Genomic DNA, 19,847 nt, shown 5'->3' with positions numbered 1-19,847 from the left:
TATCACAATTGCTGCATTGGGAGACCATTTTTTATAACAACCAGGGAGCTGTTGTGCCCTGAAAGTTGGGACAGTATGATAACGTAGAAAATATAAAGGGATAAATATAAATTGCTCAAATTCCATTTTTTGGGGGCTGGGGAGGTTGTACTTATTTTCCATACGTTCGCATAAAGGTGTGAAAAAGGCTTTCTCTGAGGACATTGCTCGCTACAGAACATGGGACTGCATCTGCAATCTAACTGCGCTGTCTTCTTCATTACTGCGCTGTCTTCTTCATCTCGAAACGGAAATGTGTGCTCAGCCATCTTAGTACACCTCCTGTCCGCAGTTTACCATCGGTAATCCCGACCTCTTTCTCAGCCATAAAGGAATCGCCGTGAGTACCAATATGGAGGTCACTTCCGTTGTAGTTTCCAAGCGTCCGCACAGGCGCAGTGAGAGGAATGGGCGGGGCTGCAATGCCATTGGTTTGACGTAATTAACGTGCGGCGAGAGTGTTCCATTGTTGGCGCCTAGCGTGTTTCATCCGTTTTCTGTTGTCGTGACGCGGTACCGCGGTGTGATTGTGCAAAGCTGGAGATGAGCGGAGGAGTGTACGGTGGAGGTATGACACACGTGCACATTCAGCGCAGGAAGACATATTTACTGTAACCCTTCTACTAACTAAACGACACGCTTCTGTATACGGAAACGCCTGGTGTGAACGAGGGCGTGACTCCCAAAGCGGCAGAGGAGGGTTCAGTGTAGTATTGTTAGTATTCAGGAGGAATAAAGAGGTCAGATCTATGATGTATCTGCACTCTGGATTACATGGAATAAATGCAAAAATCAGAAAGGATAATCCTAAAACATAACATTTAATTTCATATGCCAATAAAATCCTAAATGGACTGTGCGAAATGAGATAACAATTAAAGACCACTGAAACGTGTGGACCATGGTCATCCCAGAATAATATAAATACAAATTTTAAAGTGCACGGCGGCACTGAGCAACCAGTGTGTCCTACCGGTACCCAGGGAAGGTCGTCAGATGCTTCGCCATACGATATTGCAGTAGTAATTCATCCTGTATGGATATGCGGATGAATCTCAGGGAAGATAGTATACGGCTGGCAGTCAAAACACACGTGTGCAGGGTCCCTAAAAGGATCCCTATAACTGTCTAGCCAGTATGCCCTGTAACTATAAGTATGGTAGCAGCCTGACCACGGGGCACTCGTCCTTATAAGGACGACCCCGTCCGGAACCTGTATCTTCCCTGAGATTCATCCGCATATCCATACAGGATGAATTACTACTGCAATATCGTATGGTGAAGCATCCGACGACCTTCCCTGGGTACCGGTAGGACACACTGGTTACTCAGTGCCGCCGTGCAATTTAAAATTTGTATTTATAGTATTCAGGGCACCCTCAGCAGTCAGATGGGGATTCTGCCAGTCTGCTCTCCTACCTGCGGTCACCACAGGGCTGTGTTGCTTTACAAGCCAATTGCTATGGACGCACTGCCTAACAACTGCCCTCACTGGTATGTTATGTGCTGGGGTCACCTCCTTATGACAGCTGTCCCCCAAGTATGGCTGCCATCATTTGATTTGTCTTTCAGGTGCTCACAGATATCAGGATCTGCTTGCTGTCAGTGAGTTGAGCCATCCTTGTTTACACTCAGAGGCTGACTACCATATCCAGCGGACACAGCTTCATGGCTCCTTAGAAGGCGGCTGTGAACCTGCCTCAGCTGGATGTGATCAGGTCAGGGTTTGGTTCTGAGTGCAGACCGAAAGGCCATGGGCCCCGAGGACCTCAGGTGCCTATTAAGTTACTAAAACAGTAAAGCAAAAAACATATATCTATTGAATAGCATTAGAGAAAGTTGTAGAAAAATGTAGTTACTCTTCAAGCATCATTTAAAGGAGTTGTGCAGGCAGTAATAGTGATGACCCAGCCTCAGGATAGGTCATCAGTATGAGATCGGCGGGGGTCCGCAGAGGAGGCGGTATTTGGTACAAGCGCTGATTACACTAGGCGTTGTCTCAGAAGCGCAGTGTAATTACCAGTCACTTGAATGGAGTGAGTGCTTGTTATTACACTGCAAGGGAGACGACGCTCGTTATAATGCGCCGCCTCCAGTTCAAACAACTGACGGGCAGGGTGGCGGGTGTTGGACCCCAACAATTAGATATTGATGTCCTATCCTGAGGACCCCTTTAACGGTGATCAGACCTACGGCAGGTTTCCACTGGCTGATCATTGGGAACAAATGTTGCTCCATCCGGCCGCCTACATCCATCTTTTAACCCCTGTGCAGGAGCTCTGAATACAACGCACAGGTAACAGGCTTGGAGTCCACGGCTGGTGGCAGTCAGGAGATACCTGCATCCATCCATCTCAGATATATGAGAACACCTTCTTATATTCTCAAGGAGGATGCACAAGTTCTTCAAGAAGTCTGCTGAGGATCCTGGTATCTCATACGGTGATGGTAGAACTGAGGGGAATTCTCGCTGTTGAGTGCATTATATGTGGCCGCGCTCGGACCAGTGATCTCCACCTATGCCACACGCCCTGCCTACCCTGAACCCTCTTGCAGCCCAATCTATTACCCTGTTGAAGGGGACCTTTCCCATCTCCGGACATGACTGGTTTAGTCAATAACTGTATTCCATATGAAAGTAAAATTCTTATGACTCTCTGTTGTGTCATCCTTCTGTTATTCCTACTAGTAGTTTATGAATAAATGGATAACTGGGTGTTACCAGCTCGGGAAGGGGTGCCTTTACAGTCTGGCACTGTACCAGGACTATGCAAGGACACTGCCCTTTTGTTTTGACAGTGGGAATGGTAAGGCCCAGTTAGTCCTTTATTCATACATTTACAGTAGGAATAACCGAGGAATAGCACAACATAGTGTTATCCGATAAGATGCTTGTCAGTGCATGTGGAATACAATTATGTACTAAAACAGCCATGTAGGGATGAGCGAAGCATCGGAAGTCGATTTGCGGATCCCTAGTATTCAGTCTGGGGAAATCGGCTTCTTGTGAGAGCAGTATTTTCTGGAGAGAAGACCACTTCTGAGACCCTCGCACTCTGGGCTTCTTACACAGGTACAGTAAAGGACGCATGCTTCTGTGACAGCCCTGTTATGGCTCTGCACAAAACTGGCCATGTATATGAACCCTTAAAGGGGCTGTCCACTTTCTGATGTTCATGAATGTGCTGAAAACAGAACTATAAGGGCTAATGCACACACAAGTTTTTTGCGTTCCCCATACGTGCCGTATTTTGATTCTGTATACGGAACCATTCATTTCAATGGGTCCGCAAAAGATGCAGACTACATTCTGTGTGCTGTCCGCATCCATTGCTCCATTCTGTGGCCCCGCAAAAATTATGAGCCCTGTCCTATTCTTGTCCGTTCTGCTGCATCAGTTTTTTGCTGATCCGCAACTTAAGGACTGCAAAAAATGGCACGGTCGTGTGCATGAGCCCTAAGCCAGTTGCTAATATATTATTAGTACATCAGTGGTCTCTATTGGCTGGCAATACACATAGCAGTACGCACTCTAGCTTCCTGTGCTAAGCTCAGGCACACGACCGCGCCGCTTTTTGCGGTCCGCATCTTTTGCGGACCAATTGAAATAAATGGTTCTGTATACGGAATCAAAATATGGCCCGTATACGGAACGCAAAAAAACGTTTGTGTGCATGAGCCCTTATTCAGTGGAGACCATGGATGGATGCTTGGGACCAGAGCACAAGAAATGGGGATATGCCATCAATGGCAGGTAGGTGCGGGCCCTATTATAAAAATAAAGAATGCTTGTCATTTTTTACCACCAATGAAAAGAATTGTATGAAGGAGGAAGAGAGGAGCACAAGTACTCTCAATTTGGGGAAAAAAGGCACCGGGAAGGAGTTGTTGTTGGGATTGAATGGAACTTTGTGTGTGTGACTGTAATGATGAGATGTTAGGCTGCTTTCACACTAGCGACAGCCTTCTCCGGCGGGTGAACAGCCTGCCGGATCCGTGCTGCATCTAGTGCATGCGTGCCGCCGGAGGTCCGCTCTGGGCCCATTGACTATAATGGGGGCAGGCTGGAGTTCCGGCGGCGCAAACATGCCGAGAGTGGGCCGGAATAAAACTACGACGTGATTACAATATTAGAGCAAAAGCGGGAGTTTATTGGGAGAACTGTAAAAATTAAAGGAGACTCTAGCACACTGTTGGGCCCCCTCTAGCCTGGATACAAGGGGAGATATGGCTGGAGATGGAGACATTACATAGAGAATGGTGTAACTAGCACATTTCTGATTCACTGCCTGCATCCACCTGAAAACAAAGCTGTAAAGTCCTAGCCACTAGGGGTCTCACTTCCACCTAAGTTGCAAGATCCCTCCCTGGTAACAGAAGACAGCTGAGAGTAGGTGGGGGGTCTCAGAGCTAGCTGAACTGCTTCTGAACCTCCTGCCTTTCTGTAAGGGCTCATTCAGAAAGATCTGAAATGTATGACGCCATCCTGACTAACCTCCTAGCACAGGGATGGGCAAACTGCAGCTCTCCAGCTGTTGTAAAACTACAACTCCCAGTATGCCTACAGCTATCAGCCTACAGCAGGGCATGATGGGATTTGTAGTTTTATAACAGCTCGAGTGCCACAGTTTGCCCATCACTGTCCTAGCACTATGACTAAGGCTGTGATCAAGATCTATTATGGACCAAAACGTTGGCCAGTGGCTAAATATTATTTTCTGGATTGATAAAAAAAGTAAAAAAAAATCAAGAACTTTTTAAAAATAATCATTTAACGAAACAGCGACTTGAGTGGCGTGGTTTACTCTTCTACTTGCATGCACTTGGCATAGCACTGAGCACCACCTTCACCACAGAGGTGTGCCGTTCTCTCCGCTTCCTAATATGAGTCTAGGTACAAGTGTAGGGCTGAGAGCAGGTTAAAAGAATTGTAATATTGTCATATATGTTGGAACTTTTAGAAATGAGGAGACCGTTACATTCGTGATCAGCATCTTGTAATACTTCAGAGTATTGTTTTTTCCTTGTAGATGAGGTTGGAGCTTTGGTCTTCGATATTGGCTCCTTTTCCGTACGTGCTGGCTATGCAGGAGAGGACTGTCCTAAGGTGAGCAATTAAAGTGGTCCCATGATGCTGGGGGTTGGGGGGGAGGTCACCGCTGTGATTGGCTGCAGAAGCATGGCTACCTCGCTCTAGTCCCCACTGACAACATCCACATCCAAGGATGGGGAGCAAAGGAGCCAGGAACCAGCCTCAGGGATCAAAGAAGCAGGATTCCCTTTTGAAGGTCTGGTCAGGAGGGCCAGACCTTTTTTTTTCCTAATTCATAAAAAAATAAGTAGTTTTCTGTGTTCTTTAATCGCTTTATTCTTACGTATCCAGGTAGACTTTCCTACAACGATTGGTGTAGTACTGGACAGGGAAGATGGGAGCACACCCATGGAGACAGATGGCGATCCAAACAAAGCAAGAGGGCCAACATACTACATAGATACCAACTCACTCAGGGTACCACGGGAAAACATGGAGGCCTTCTCACCCCTCAAAAACGGAATGAGTAAGTTCTCTTCACTGGTTCCCACTGCCAATAGACAACTGTCAGACTTTATTTTCTCATGTCCTGGGGGGTCAGGGGCGCTGTGTTCCCAGATGGTTATAAGATATAATCAAAATTGAAAAACTTTTCAGGTAATTTGAAAATAAAAAAAAGCTGGACCATAATGTACCCTGTTACCGTGTTATTTAATGCCTAGGGGGTACCAGTCATTCAGGACTATGGGAAAGGGGTTTTCAGTAATATCAGTATTGATGACCCATCCTTAGACCAGGTCATTAATATCTCTATGGGGGAGAGTGAATGTGAGGTACAATACGGCCGTATGATTGAGCAATTAGTAGCACCTATTTTATGTGGAGGGCACTTCGCTTCAGAGCTGAACCCGGACATGCCTCCATTTTCACCCAGGCAGCCCCCCTGACTTGATCATCGGAGCAGTCCATGCTCCGAAGCTCTCCTTTGCCCTGCGCTAGATCTCGCAGGGCAATGGCATTTTTAGGAGTTCCGGTGACGTACCGGGCTCTCCGTGGGGCTGCCAGGAAGCCCGGTAACGTCACCGGCACTGATGGGCGGGCTTTAGCGCTGCCCTAGCCAGTAAAACGGCTAGGGCAGCGCTTAAGCACGCTCATCAGAGCTGGGGGTGAAAATATGGGTATGTCTGGGTTCAGCTCTGAAAAACCCCTTTAAACAGTTTTACTAATGTGCCTCTAACTCTAAAGCCAGTTCCAGTTGGTAATGTAATTTTTGCTTATTTTTACCAGTTGAAGATTGGGACAGCTTCCAAGCCATTTTGGACCATACCTACAAAATGCACATTAAGTCAGAAGCTAGTTTACATCCGGTTCTCATGTCCGAGGCTGCTGTGAGTAGAGGGAAAACGGAATGTCCATCGTGATTATGGCTTATGGCTTATTATTGTTTTTTCCCTTTCCTTTTTAGTGGAATACAAGGGCCAAGCGAGAGAAACTGACAGAACTGATGTTTGAGCATTATAATATTCCAGCATTTTTCCTCTGCAAAACTGCAGTTCTCACAGCGTATCCTTTTAATAGTAGGTCTCTGAGATGGGCCACATCCACACGTTTGTATATTGCATCAGTATGTGTAAGCCATTCCCAGGAGAGGCTCCTAATAGGTATAAATCCTTGTATGATATTTCTATTCTGATGTAATATGCAATGGTATATGATGGTATACTCATGGTTTATGGCTATAACCCCTTCTATAGATATATGGCTTCAAACCCCTTGGAATTAGTAATGAATTTCCAGTATAAGTAATGTGGTTTTCTGAATTTAAGTTTACAGGTGTCTTTCATTTCAGACCATATCCCTCCATACATTTTATAGTGTAGTTGTAGGGATATTAGGAATTGCCCATGTCTATCATGGATATGGCAGAGGACTGGGATTTGTGCAGTGCTCAGGACTGGTAAATGACATTACAAAATTCCTTTTTCTTTTCCCACATACACACCGCCATGGGGCCAAGGAGCAACAGCCAGTGTCTTCTCTAAGTGCAGGTCTTATACAGCAGTACTCCAGTAGAAGACGGTGCTCCATATTTGTAACTTTAATGTTCATTTATTTCAGCCAGATGCACATTATGTACAGCATCTCAGGCTCATATTTAAAGCCCTTTTCAAGGCTACCCATGCACACTTTGCTGCCAATGTAGAGTCACGCCCCACCAATCTGATATTACAAGCCTAGCCTGAGGTTAAGCCTTCAGTATGTTGAAATCTAAAAAACAGCTTTATGTATATTAGATTGTTTTATAGCTCTTCATTTATGTAGCGATTAGGCTTTGCTAATCTAACACAGGAAGCACCCTCTAAGCCTCTCTCTATATGAAAAAAAAATGATTCCTTCACTCTTTGAATTAGCTTTGCCAATGGTCGATCTACGGGTCTGATTTTGGATAGTGGTTCCACACACACTACAGCCATTCCAGTACATGATGGATATGTACTTCAACAAGGTAAACCAATCTCAGCGATGCTAAAGTGCTTTCCTCCAGTAGTGAATACAGTAGACTGTATTATAATGATGCATGTAACACTGGAGCACTACACCAGCATTATGTTGTCTAGTCCTAAACCGAGAGGAGCAGCCAGCAAAAAAATCCCTGCATCAGCCGCCCTTTTCCAGTAATTGTAATAAAATGCTGTTCACATGCTGTGTCTTCTGCATGGTCTGTTTTTGGGGTTTGTCTCATTTATTCTCCCTTAGGATCAAATTGTTTGAAACGGTAGGGGGGATTTACAAAGCTATGTGCACCAGAATGTTGGTGAAAAAACTGCCATACATGCCTTGTACCACATTTATAACGTCTTGTGGACACTTGGCTCCTTGCTTATAAGGATGTGGAAAAGGACGTGAGTTTTTGCAGGTAAGCGTCATGGTTTTAAGGGTCCATTCACACGTCTGTATGAATGGGTCGGTACCCGTTCTGCAATTCATTTCAATGGGGCCGCAAAAGATGCGGACAGCACACCACGTGCTGTCCACATCCGTGGTTCCGTTCTGCGGTCCCGCAAAAAAAAAAAAGATAGATCATGTCCTATTCTTGTCTGCAGCCACAGACAATAGGCATTTCTATCACAGGGCTAGCCATGTGCGGTCTGTATAATGGGAAACGCGCATAGGCGGTGTCCTTGTTTTGCGGATCCACAATTTAAGGACCACAAAACACTTGCAGACGTGTGAATAGACCCTAAATGAGACAATGTGTGCCTATTTTTATTGTAAGCTGGTTAATAGCGGGTATAAAGTTTAGACAAAAGTGTCTCTTGAAGGTGTTTTCCAGGGCTTAAATATTGATGACCTATCTTCAGGATAAGGGGTCTGACACCCGGCACCCCCACCCATCAGCTCAGGCAAGTGCTGTAACCTCTTCTTCGTATACCAAGCACAAAGCTGTACGTTGTATGGTGGCTATGCTTGGCGTTGCTGCTTAGTCCCATTGACTTGAATAGGACTGAGCTGCACAAAGACCATGTGACATCACAGACTGAGGAAGAGGCCAGAACACTCACCCGTGTACTGCGTCCCCTCCTAACAGCTGATTGGTGGGTGTCTGACCCCCCCCATCTGATATTGATAACCTGTGCTGAGGATAGGTCAGCAATATTCATGTCCTGGACAACACCTTTTTAAGAGGCACAAAATCTGTCATACAGCATGAGCGACTGTAATAAATCTGGTTCATTTTTACACTACGTGGGCTAAGGGCAGCCATTCCCATTCAGTAGCCATCTCTCCCGAATCCTTCATGCACATTCACCGTGGCCGATTGTATGAGCGGGGAGAAAGCGGCTGCCAGACACTTCTGTCTGCAGCTTATCTCCTGGGAGAACAAAAGGATCGGGGGTCCGATCCATCGTCGGGAGCTCCCCTCACACATTACAGTGTCGGCTGAACCCACCATTCTCGGCAGGTTCGGATGACGCCTCACTAATGTTTACAGGGGTCTAGGGTTGATGAGTAAATCTGCCCTAGTATCTACAGGACAAGTTGTGAACACTTGACATGGGTTGTCCAATTTGGGCATTTCAATACTTCTCTTCCTCTTTTTTGTAGGCATTGTAAAATCTCCTCTGGCTGGAGATTTCATTACTATGCAGTGTAGAGAGTTATTTCAAGAGATGGGCGTGGACTTGATCCCTCCATATATGATTGCTTCAAAGGTAAGTGTTGAATACATACATAAAGGTGTAAAGTAGCAGAAGATGCTGGATGGTCAGAGCCTGTTTTTGGGCTGTTTTAGGAAGCGGTACGGGAGGGCGCCCCAGCTAATTGGAAGAGAAAAGAGAAGCTACCTCAGGTCACTCGTTCTTGGCACAATTATATGTGCAGTGTAAGTACAAGGTTACGTCTTGGGATCTTCTCTTTTTGTCTTAAGTAACTGGTATTGATCCTTCCTTTTTATCTTCTTTTTTTTTCAGTCTGTAATACAGGATTTCCAAGCATCTGTTCTCCAAGTGTCAGACTCTACCTACGATGAACAGTAAGTTTATGTAGCGTCTTCACTTCAGAGAGGTTTACATAGTAATGTTGAAAGTCCTTCTGAATGCTGTTGGGTCCCATTTCTGCAGGGTGGCCGCCCAGATGCCTACTGTCCACTATGAGTTTCCAAACGGTTATAACTGTGATTTTGGAGCTGAACGTCTTAAAATTCCAGAAGGATTGTTTGATCCTTCAAATGTTAAGGTCAGTTTTGTAACCTGCTACGTCTCTGGTGTCAATTATTCAGTTCAAATGACTGCAGCTACTGCCAGCAAATCGGTGCATGTGTTTAAATATATTGAGTACACATTGGGGCAGATTTAGGGTTTATTCACACGTCCGCAATTTCATTCCGCTTTTTGCGGAACGGAATTGCTGCCCAGATACGGAATTGCGGACCCGCACTTCCATGTCCGCAATTCCGTTCCCGAAAAAAAAATAGAAAATGTCCTATTCTTGTCCGCAATTGCAGACAAGAATAGGCATATCCTATTAGTGCCGGCAATGTGCGGTCCGCAAAATGCGGAACGCACATTGCAGCTGTCCGTGTTTTCCGGATCCGCGGATCCACAAAACACACTAAGGACGTGTGAATGGAGCCTTACGATTGGAAAGTCACCATAATGTTGGCCCAGTTTGCTCCAAAACAACGGCTTGTACCACCACATTTTATAAACCATTTTAGGCACTTTTTCGCCCTCCTTCTGGTTTAGCGGACAAGGGAGTGTCTTCATAGGAAAGAGGGCCTGGCCTTAATATGCCAATAATTGGCACTTTTTACTAGACAGTCTAAAGATGTGCCAGATTTATTATCCAGCATCTGCCACAGTCCAGACTGTCTATACTACGCTTACACTGTCTTCGTTACTCCTAAATCTGCCCCATTATGTTTAGCATGTTTGGAAAATATATACTGACATTATACTGCACATACAGGACTTTTTTGTCTGGAAGACTCCTTTTAAAAGTGTTTTCTGAAATGTTAATACTCGTGACATATCCTCTATATAGATCATCAGTATCTGATCGGTGAGGGTCCCTACACTTGAGACCCCTGCCGATCAGCTGTTTCAGCTGGAGCATCTTTTCTTTTATCTGTATGTTGTGCAATTCCTCTATTATCCCTACTAGAAGTTTATTAATAAAGGTTCACTGGGTGTGTCCCTGCGCAGTCTGACACTGTCCAATCAGTGCTGCCAGTGTCAGACTGTAAAGAGCCCCCCCCCCCCCCCCCCCCAAAAAAACTGGTAACACCCAGTACCTTTATTCATAATCTTCTAGCAGGAATGATAAGCCACATGTCCTCCTTAAATGGTTCAAATAATTTGATTTCTGCATTGAACTCTATGAATATCGCTTACTCATGTGACTTATTCTAAAGAGATGTTTTTGTCCCCAGGGTTTGTCTGGTAATACTATGCTTGGTGTCAGCCATGTTGTGACTACAAGTGTTGGAATGTGTGATATTGATATTAGGCCGGTAAGTATAGAAGTGGCTTATTAATAAAGCTAATGCTAACGACTCCACATAGAAACATAGAATGTGTCGGCAGATAAGAATTATTTGGCCCATCTAGTCTGCCCAATATACTAAATACTATGGATAGCCCCTGGCCCTATCTTATATGAAGGATGGCCTTATGCCTATCCCATGCATGCTTAAACTCCTCCACTGTATTTGCCGCTACCAGTTCTGCAGGAAGGCTATTCCATGCATCCACTTCTCTCTCAGTAAAGTAATGCTTCCTGATATTACTTTGAAACCTTTGCCCCTCTAAAATATAGAATTTCTAGCTGGTTAATATGCACCTGTTTGTTTTTATTCTGTATAAAGCTACATAGATTGATATTGACGCTAATGGGATCGATCTTTAAGATCAGTTTAATGTGGATTACTGTTCCACTGTCTGTTGAAAGCTCGCACAATACAGGGCCCGTGGCTTACCAGACCTGGTTTGGTTGTCGTCCTCCTTGTGACTTATTTCATCTCCTCACAGGGATTATATGGCAGTGTGATTGTTGCTGGAGGTAATACCTTGGTACAAGGCTTTACAGATAGGCTGACGCGAGAACTCTCACAGAAGACTCCACCGGTACGTGTCTCATGTCCTTCAGTGCCATTAGCGATTCTGATCGTTCTCACAGTTTTGTGGAAGAAAACCTTTCTAAGGGTACTTTTACACTTGTGGCAGAGTGATCCAGCAAGCGGTTCCGTCACCGGAACTGCCTGCCGGATCCGTCAAAACGTATGCCAACTGATGGCATTTGTAAGACTGATCAGGATCCCGATCCGTCTTACAAATAAAGTGTTGAGTTTTTTGGGCCAGAGATAAAACTGTAGCATTCTGCGGTTTTATCTCCATCCTGAACAGTCAAAAAGACTGAACTGATGCATCCTTAACGGATTACTCTCCATTCAGAATGCATAGGCATATGGCTGAGCAGTTATTTTCCGGTATTAAGCCGCTAGGACGGAACTCTATGCCGGAAAAGAAAAACGCTAGTGTGAAAGTACCCTGAAATGTAGACTCTTTCGAGGGGTTCTTAACCCTTTCAGCCCTGGAGGTTTTATCGTTTTTGTTTGTTTTTTCCTCCCTGCCTTTCTGGGGCCATAACTTTCTTCGCCATATTCTGACCCCCTATAATTTATTTTTAGTTATGTCTGGAACTGTGTGAGGGCTCATTTTTTGCAGAGCGATCTGTTCTTTTCACTGATGCCATTTTGGGGTGTGTACGACTTTTTGATCACTTTTTATTTAATTTTTGTGGGAGGAGAAGCGACCAAAAGCGGTGAATTGACCATTTTGACTTTTGACATTTTGACAATTTTTTTTACCTAGTCACTGACATTAGCCACGGGTGTCTGCTGCATAAAAACAGCAGTCACTCGTGAGCGGGGGCCTTCTTTATAGGCCAGCGCCGTTATGGGTTTTACAGTTAATGAAATGGCAGCATGCAGGGTGGATTTGATTTAAATCACAATTTAGCTAGTCAGTAAGGCTTGATTTAAATCATAGTTTTTTACATAAAGATTCATATTTGGACAATTTTTCTGTTGTACTTAGGAAGGAGAAAAATAATCATTACCTTAATAATAACAATTTAAATAGGATTTATTCAACTGAAACAATAACATTACAGCATGTTATTTGCCTAAACATCCTTGTTTGTTAACTAATTTGGCTAAAGAAAATATATATATTTTAAGAAACTTAGACTGTCAGCCCAGCCTACACAAGAAAAGCTTAATAATGTCCTCTGTAGCTCACTCGTCATCTTCATCTTCTTCTTTGTTCATAATCTGGAAAATATTCTTTATATTCTATTCACTGAACTTTAAACTTAGCAGTGAAGGGGTTGATTCTGTACTTATAGGTTTGTAGAAGTTAGGATTAAGATCTTTTTCTCAACTCTTCATGTTATAAATTCAGTTTTGAGAACTCCAAAATTAAACCAAGCATCTGTGATAATATCTTGTAGGCAGAGAAACTACCCAGTAATCTTACAAAGACCTCTGGAAGAGCATGACATTGTGAATGGATTAATGGAATTTAACAAAAAATTAAACATATACAGCCTTATTCTACATAATTAAAAGTAATCTTTATTTCATAATGAAATACCTTTGGATGGTAATATATTTTCCTCAAAAAGCATTTTAAATAAAAAAAAATCCGATTTTAAATAAAAAAAATCCGATTTTAAATAAAAAAATCCGATTTTAAATAAAAAAAAATCCGATTTTAATTAAAAAAATCCGATTTAAATAAAAAAAAATCCGATTTTAAATTTAAAAAATTGGATTTTTATTTATTTATTTTTTTTATCATTGATTTTTATCCACCCTGGCAGCATGCATGGTTCCGACTTTGTAATATAGACTTTAAGGTATTGGCTTCTTCTTGGTTAATATTGATCAATGTGTTTGTAAGTTGACTATATGGTACTCGCTGACATAGCCTTTTCTATATTTCATAAGTTATTCCCCCTTGTTTACCGAGTCTTTTGTGCTGTCTACAGAGGTCAGTCTGTAAAATGGCTGCTGATGGAGAGTCATGTGACCAGGGATGTCTCCTCCTTTCAGATACACCGCGCCTGCCCTGTTAGGAGTTTAGGCCAGTTGCAGTGAGTTTGAATGGAGGAGGCTGAGTGATGTCGGGTCACATTAACCTCCATTGCAGATCAGCAGAACACAAACCCCGTCTGTGTGCATGCTGCCATTTTCTTTTTCACATCAGTAGAAATGTCCTATCCTTGTCCACAAACCAGACAAGAATAGGACATGTTCTGTCCTTGGTCGTGTTCATGAGCCCTAGTTGTTTCTTTATTTCACTGCTGTTAAAGGTAAAGCATTGCAGTTCCATTTTTCAGCATTATCTATCTCAATAATCTAATTTTTCCTCTTCAGAGCATGAGATTAAAGTTGATTGCCAATAACACAACAGTGGAGCGAAGGTTTAGTTCCTGGATTGGAGGGTCTATCCTCGCCTCTCTGGTAAGTGAACAGTAGTTATATAGTTTATGAAAACTCTGGATAGAACAGATCTCGGCAACCTCCGGCACTTTAGCTGTGGTGAAACTACAACTCCCAGTATGCAAACTTGCTAGGCTGTTCTTGGGACTCCCAAAGAAGGCAGTGGAGCATGCAGGGAGTTGTAGTCTCACAATAGCTGGAGTGCCAGAGGTTGCTTTTCCCTGGCAAAGAACAGAGAAAATGTATATTTGAAACTTGCTCAGTGAATGTCGCCAAAAGAGGAGGATTTATGATGTAGGGCTGCAGCTAACTATTATTTTAGCAATCGAATTTTATTTTTACAATTAATCGAGTACTCTAATAAAAACTCATCAGACCCCCTGCCATCATTCCTGCCCAAGTGCATCAGTTCCCCCTCCCCAGTGCCATCGTCTCTCCTCCCCTTGTGCCATCTCTCCCCTATGTCCGGGCCCCACTTCAGTTAAACCACGGACGCACGTGAAAGCCCAGCCTGCCCTCCTCTGGACACCCGTGCTTGCTATGACACTGTGCACTTTAGGCGCCCGGCCTTAGTCGCGCCCCCACCCCTTTGGTGTCACCAGCTTACGTTTCCAGCAGGGGCGCCGACAACTCCATCGTTCCGCGCTGCTCTAGACCTGACGTCACACAGCTCGTCAGGTCACGGCATGCGTACGTCAGGAGGTCAGTGCAGCGTGGGACCATGGACGTGCTGTGGAGTGTCCGGAGGCCCCCTGCTGGAAAGGTGAGTATTCTGAGCGTATTGCGGGCCAGCTGGAGTAATAGCAAGCAATTCACTCCCGCTTCGTGGTCACGTGACACAAATGAATCCTCAATGCAAAAAATTAGCATCAAGGATTTTTTTGTGACGTATTACTCTATTTAATCGAGTACTCGTTGCAGCCCTATTATGATGTACCTTGTTCAATGAAGAAATACATTTTATCTTTGGCGTCTTGCAGAGTGTTAATGGTAATACAACTGCTGGTCTAGGGTAATGAATTGCTGAATGCCAACATACCTGATGGACTGTGGTAGTTAAAGATTTATTAAGACAGATGAATATCCGCATCCTGGTGCTGTCTGAGGGTAGAAAGGACAGCACTTGGATTAAAGGGGTTCTGCAGTTTGTTTAAACTATCCTCTGGATAGATCATCGGCATCTGAACGGCGGGGGTCCGACACCTGGGACCCCCGCCGATCAGCTGGAGCTTGTCTGGAATAGCCCTAAGAAAACTATGAGCTCATGTGATATTTTCTTTGTAATAAAGAACTGTGTTGTTCTTCTGTTAATCCTACCAGAAGTTAATGACTAAATTGGCAACTGGGTGTTATCGGTTGGGAGGTGTCCGCATATACCCTGACACCGTTCAGACTGTGTAGGAGCACACTACTTTGACAAGGGGCATAGTAACAATTTTGGAGTACTAATAAATATTTAGGAGGAATAACAGGAACAAAGCAGCATTATGAGGAAAGACGCTCCAGAATTGTTACCTCATGGTGAATTTAAGTATTTACTGAAACAGGCATGTCAGGAGAGCTGATGGGTCATCTTTAATGCCTGGTGTTGAATGGGCTTCTCACTTCCAAGCCTCAGGTTTCGTCATCCTGTGAGTGAGGCTAGCCTCTCAGGCCTTTATCAGAGATGATAGCTACACTATTGACTATATGAGTGCTCTGCCCGATCACCATAGAAGTCATGCCAGACCACTGTGCCACCTTACCACGCATGCATATCTCCCAGGCTGACATTCCTGAAAGCTATGAATGATGAACATTGGGTCTGCCACTTGAGAAGTATTTGTTGAAGAGAACATTAGTCTGTTTGCTTCTAGCAGCTTATGCATTAAAATTCTTACCTAGGACCAAACATGGAATACTCAGGCCAATGGCAAATTCTTAATGAATTAGAGGCATGGGATACACAAAATGCTGTAAATGTCACAGGGATGCACCGTCTCACTCCAAATTGTCTTTCTTGCAGGGGACATTCCAGCAGATGTGGATTTCTAAACAGGAATATGAAGAAGGAGGGAAACAGTGCGTGGAAAGAAAATGCCCCTAGTGTCTCAGACCACTGCCGTGTCTTGTGCCCTTTTCTGAAATAGCTTTAGCGCACTCAGGAAACCAACGGACTTCTTTTCTAGTTATCAGCCTCCTGTAGATTTTTTGACTCCTCAATAGAAATCTGGGTAGCGAGCATTTGCATCCAATGCATCTGTTTCCAAGCAATAACCTCCCGTTTTATAACCCATGGAGCTTCCCTTTTCACAGAGACTCCTTCGTAATTGCAGTTTCCGGCAGTGTGATGTACAGGACGAACATCAGGATCAACACATGAGATTTGTTAGAAACTGCTCCTTTTTTGTAACATATTTAAGAAAAACGTGCCACAGTTTTTTTTATGTTTTTTTTAGTTTTTTTTTTATATATTTAGTTTTTTTTTGTTTTTTTGAGCAAACTAATGAATGGTTCAGTATTAAAGTTACTGCCTAAACACACAACTTATGTCTCTTGTTTTCATATTGCAATACCTTCCAAAATATGGCTTCTCAGACAACCAAAGACTCCATTCAGCAGCACAGTACAGAGATACGAGAGGCACCAGGTCCTCCGTGATCTGACCTAGCCTTACAGCCCCTTTTTGGAGTCTAGAAGTGGTAGAGAAGCCATCGTTCCAACAGCACCTTTGCTCGGTCCTGTTTTTGACGGTCTTCACCGCAGCCTCCTCTTCTGGTCTCTTGAGTGTGTGTTTTGTGTGGACAGTTAGTAGGGAAGTTTAATCATTAGAGGGGAGTGCTGACATCCCAGATATGAGAGAGTGCACCCAGAGGTTGAATAACCTATTAGTGACCCTGTTATATAGCATTCAGTAGAATTCTGTGTACTGTGTCATGCCCTCCAGCAAATCTATTCTGAATACAGTGGACGCTTGATCTATACTTTTGCTGTACACTAATCTACTAACCAATTGGCCTTGATTTTATCTGGCAGACATCATAGAATAACTAAAATCCACATTCGATACACTTGAGCCGTACATATGTCTCTCCTGACGCCTACGTGCACAGTTGGTTTGGCTGACATTCGTGTGGCTGTGGTTTATTGCTGCAATTGTTTATTGCTACAGAAAGGTTCTAGTCTAAATTCTCTTGTAGTATATATTGAGGGTAGCGCCTCTTTTAGACTGAACACGCCCATCTACCTGGGACTTCTGAGCAGAGTACGTATGTAGCTGGTTCCTACACTTCCCTGAATATTGTAGGCTTAAGTAAGTCTAAAGAGAGGCAGTATATTTAGTGTTAGGGACCCCTCTGCAGAAGCCACCTTGACGCCTGGTAGATGGGCCCGGCACATGTTTGAGCAAATATGTGCGCTAAGAGCTTCCATTAATTCATTTATAGTCGGTATTGTACCACTTTTATTTAGAATGACCCCAATTTCATAGTCTCTCTACAGATAGTGATGCTATCGGCAAGCCTGCTGATCCTCCTAGGGTCCTCAGGCTGGTAAGCCTCCTCCTTGATCAAGCACACTATTGGGTGGGGTTTGCACCTTAAAATGGTTTGTGTGTTCACTGATTTCCTGGTAGAGATTCTCTAACTTTGTTTTCTGGCGAAAAAGTCACTATTTATATTTTAGGGCAAGAATACCATTAAAAGTAGAGGACCTTTCACAGAAGACTAAAAATGTGCCATATGCAGGAAATTACTGGCGGCATCTTATATAAAAAGTAGCTGTGTACAGATAAAATAGTAACACAAAAAGACTGATAGAGTACAAATGGAAAAGATCTGGTACTTCCAACATTTTTAAGAGGAAGTGTCCCTTTAATGATGAAGATTCTACTCAGTAGGACAAAACCTCAAGAGTGGATGCCCCTGTGGCCAGAATGTCTAAAAAATCATCGCTATCCTTTAAAGACATGGGTTTGCTACGAGATCCCATGGATGGAAAAAATGCTAATCTATCCTGAAAAGATCATGGGAGTTCTGTACAGCCATGTTGAGGCCTAGTATTGCAGCAGGACACTATCCCTATGGCTATATCAATTAGAAGAGCATCTGGTCTCGGGCTCATCAAGAAAGGATATATTATCCTCCCTTTCCATTTCGTCCACCATGACGACTCTACTATGAGAGATTGACCCTTGACCTTTGTAGGGGCAGGAACACACCGAGTTTAAAAGGCCACCACCCACTCTCACCCTCAGTGTTTCCTGTCCCTACGGGGGCAACTCATAGAGAGCCCTCCTGGTGGAGGTGAAGAACTTTTTATTTTTAAAAAAAACCTGGGGATTTGTGTCCTCCTCCTCTGCCCTCCTGTGGTTTGGTCCAAAGCTGGGCAGAGGACATAAGTGGAGTCGATCTCGTTCCTGATCGCAGGAGCCTGTATCCCTCCCACAGCGTCTGCCCCCCTTCCCTGCATTGGGAAGCTGACCGCACACAAGCAGAGCATGCTGCACGCGGACTCCGGTCGAAGCATCAGCACTATACTCTGCTCTGGGCCAGCAGGAGGCGGAAGGGGCGGAGCTTGGACCGGCGCACTGCGATGACGTCAGACGCCGTGCCGACTATGTGAAGCGGCAGTTTCAAACGGGCAGTGGAACACACCGGTCTTCCTCCTGGAGCACATAACCAGATGTCTGCCCCTGACGCCTCTGCAGCCCAGATGGAAGCCCCCTCGGCTACTCCAACAGTGAGTTCCCCTGTGGGGAAAAGGACAAATTATGTATCATTTTTTTGACTTGTTGATTATCTTGTCTATTGATACCTGGCTGCTCCTCTCTCTTTATAGAGAGTTAAAGAGCCCAAAACAAGAACTAAAGTTCAGAGATGTGCGACTTGTAGCAAGAGGCTTCCTGAGAATTATAAAAAGAAGCTCTGCCAGGGTTACATAAATGATCTTATAAAAGAGGAGCAACCGTCCATTTTGTCAGAGGTCAAATCACTTATTCAAAATGAAATTAAGTCTTCTCTGGCCTCACTCAGATCAATCCCGCCTACACCTCCGGCGAAAAAAACAAGATTGTCGGTTCCATCCTCCTCTGTCTCATAGGATATGGACGAGGAGGCCTCCACCGCTAGACAGAATGTTGATCTTGTTGCTCTGTCAGAGGGTAAAATCATGGAAGATAGTAAAAAAATACTTTTTTTCTTCCGAGGATATGGAGGAGCTTTTGGGAGCTGTTAGAGCAACCATGGGGATTGAAGAGGTGAAAAAACCAAGGATAGGAAAAATCTGGCAAGGGGTCCTACAGCTTATAGACTCAGGGGTAGTGACCGAAGTCCCAAGTATGGAAAGAGGAAGGGGTTATTATTCCAGTTTATTTCTGGTGCAAAAGCCAGATGGTAACTTCCGCACCATTATACATTTAAAGGGACTAAACAAGGCGGTCACATACAGAAAGTTAAAAATGGAATCCATAACATCCATCATTCCCTTGATCAAAGCAGGAGACTTCATGACTTCCATAGACTTAAAGGATGCGTACTATCACGTCCCCATAAACAAGTCATCTAAAAAATTCCTCAGATTCGCCCTAGTGGACAGTTTAGGAGAAGTAAAACACTTCCAGTTCACCGTGTTACCCTTTGGAATCTCATCTGCCCCAAGGGCATTCACGAAGCTCGTAGTAGAAATGATATCTCCCCTGAGAGCAGAAGGAATAAAAATATTCCCATACTTGAACGATTTTCTGGTCTTAGGACCCTCGAAGCAAGAAACAGCCAGCATTACCAAAGATCT

At 44.0% G+C, this 19,847-nt stretch overlaps 1 protein-coding gene across 1 annotated transcript; it reads left to right on the top strand.

Moving 5' to 3' along the window:
* The first annotated feature begins 457 nt into the window (after window positions 1–457).
* LOC122935793 (actin-like protein 6A) lies at window positions 458–16,595 on the top strand. The gene is made up of 14 exons (XM_044291681.1): window positions 458–607; window positions 5,070–5,146; window positions 5,423–5,597; window positions 6,359–6,459; window positions 6,537–6,634; window positions 7,483–7,577; window positions 9,179–9,285; window positions 9,366–9,455; window positions 9,544–9,605; window positions 9,694–9,808; window positions 11,004–11,084; window positions 11,602–11,697; window positions 14,013–14,099; window positions 16,084–16,595. The coding sequence occupies exons 1-14, from the start codon at window positions 583–585 to the stop codon at window positions 16,162–16,164; spliced, it is 1,290 nt and encodes a 429-aa protein (XP_044147616.1). The 5' UTR covers window positions 458–582; the 3' UTR covers window positions 16,165–16,595.
* The last annotated feature ends 3,252 nt before the right edge of the window (window positions 16,596–19,847 follow it).

Source organism: Bufo gargarizans, chromosome 4 (assembly GCF_014858855.1).
Source record: "Bufo gargarizans isolate SCDJY-AF-19 chromosome 4, ASM1485885v1, whole genome shotgun sequence".
NCBI classification, from domain to species: domain Eukaryota; kingdom Metazoa; phylum Chordata; class Amphibia; order Anura; family Bufonidae; genus Bufo; species Bufo gargarizans.
The sequence above is the reverse complement of the archived record's forward strand: the minus strand, read 5'-3'. Positions and strand labels throughout refer to the sequence as shown.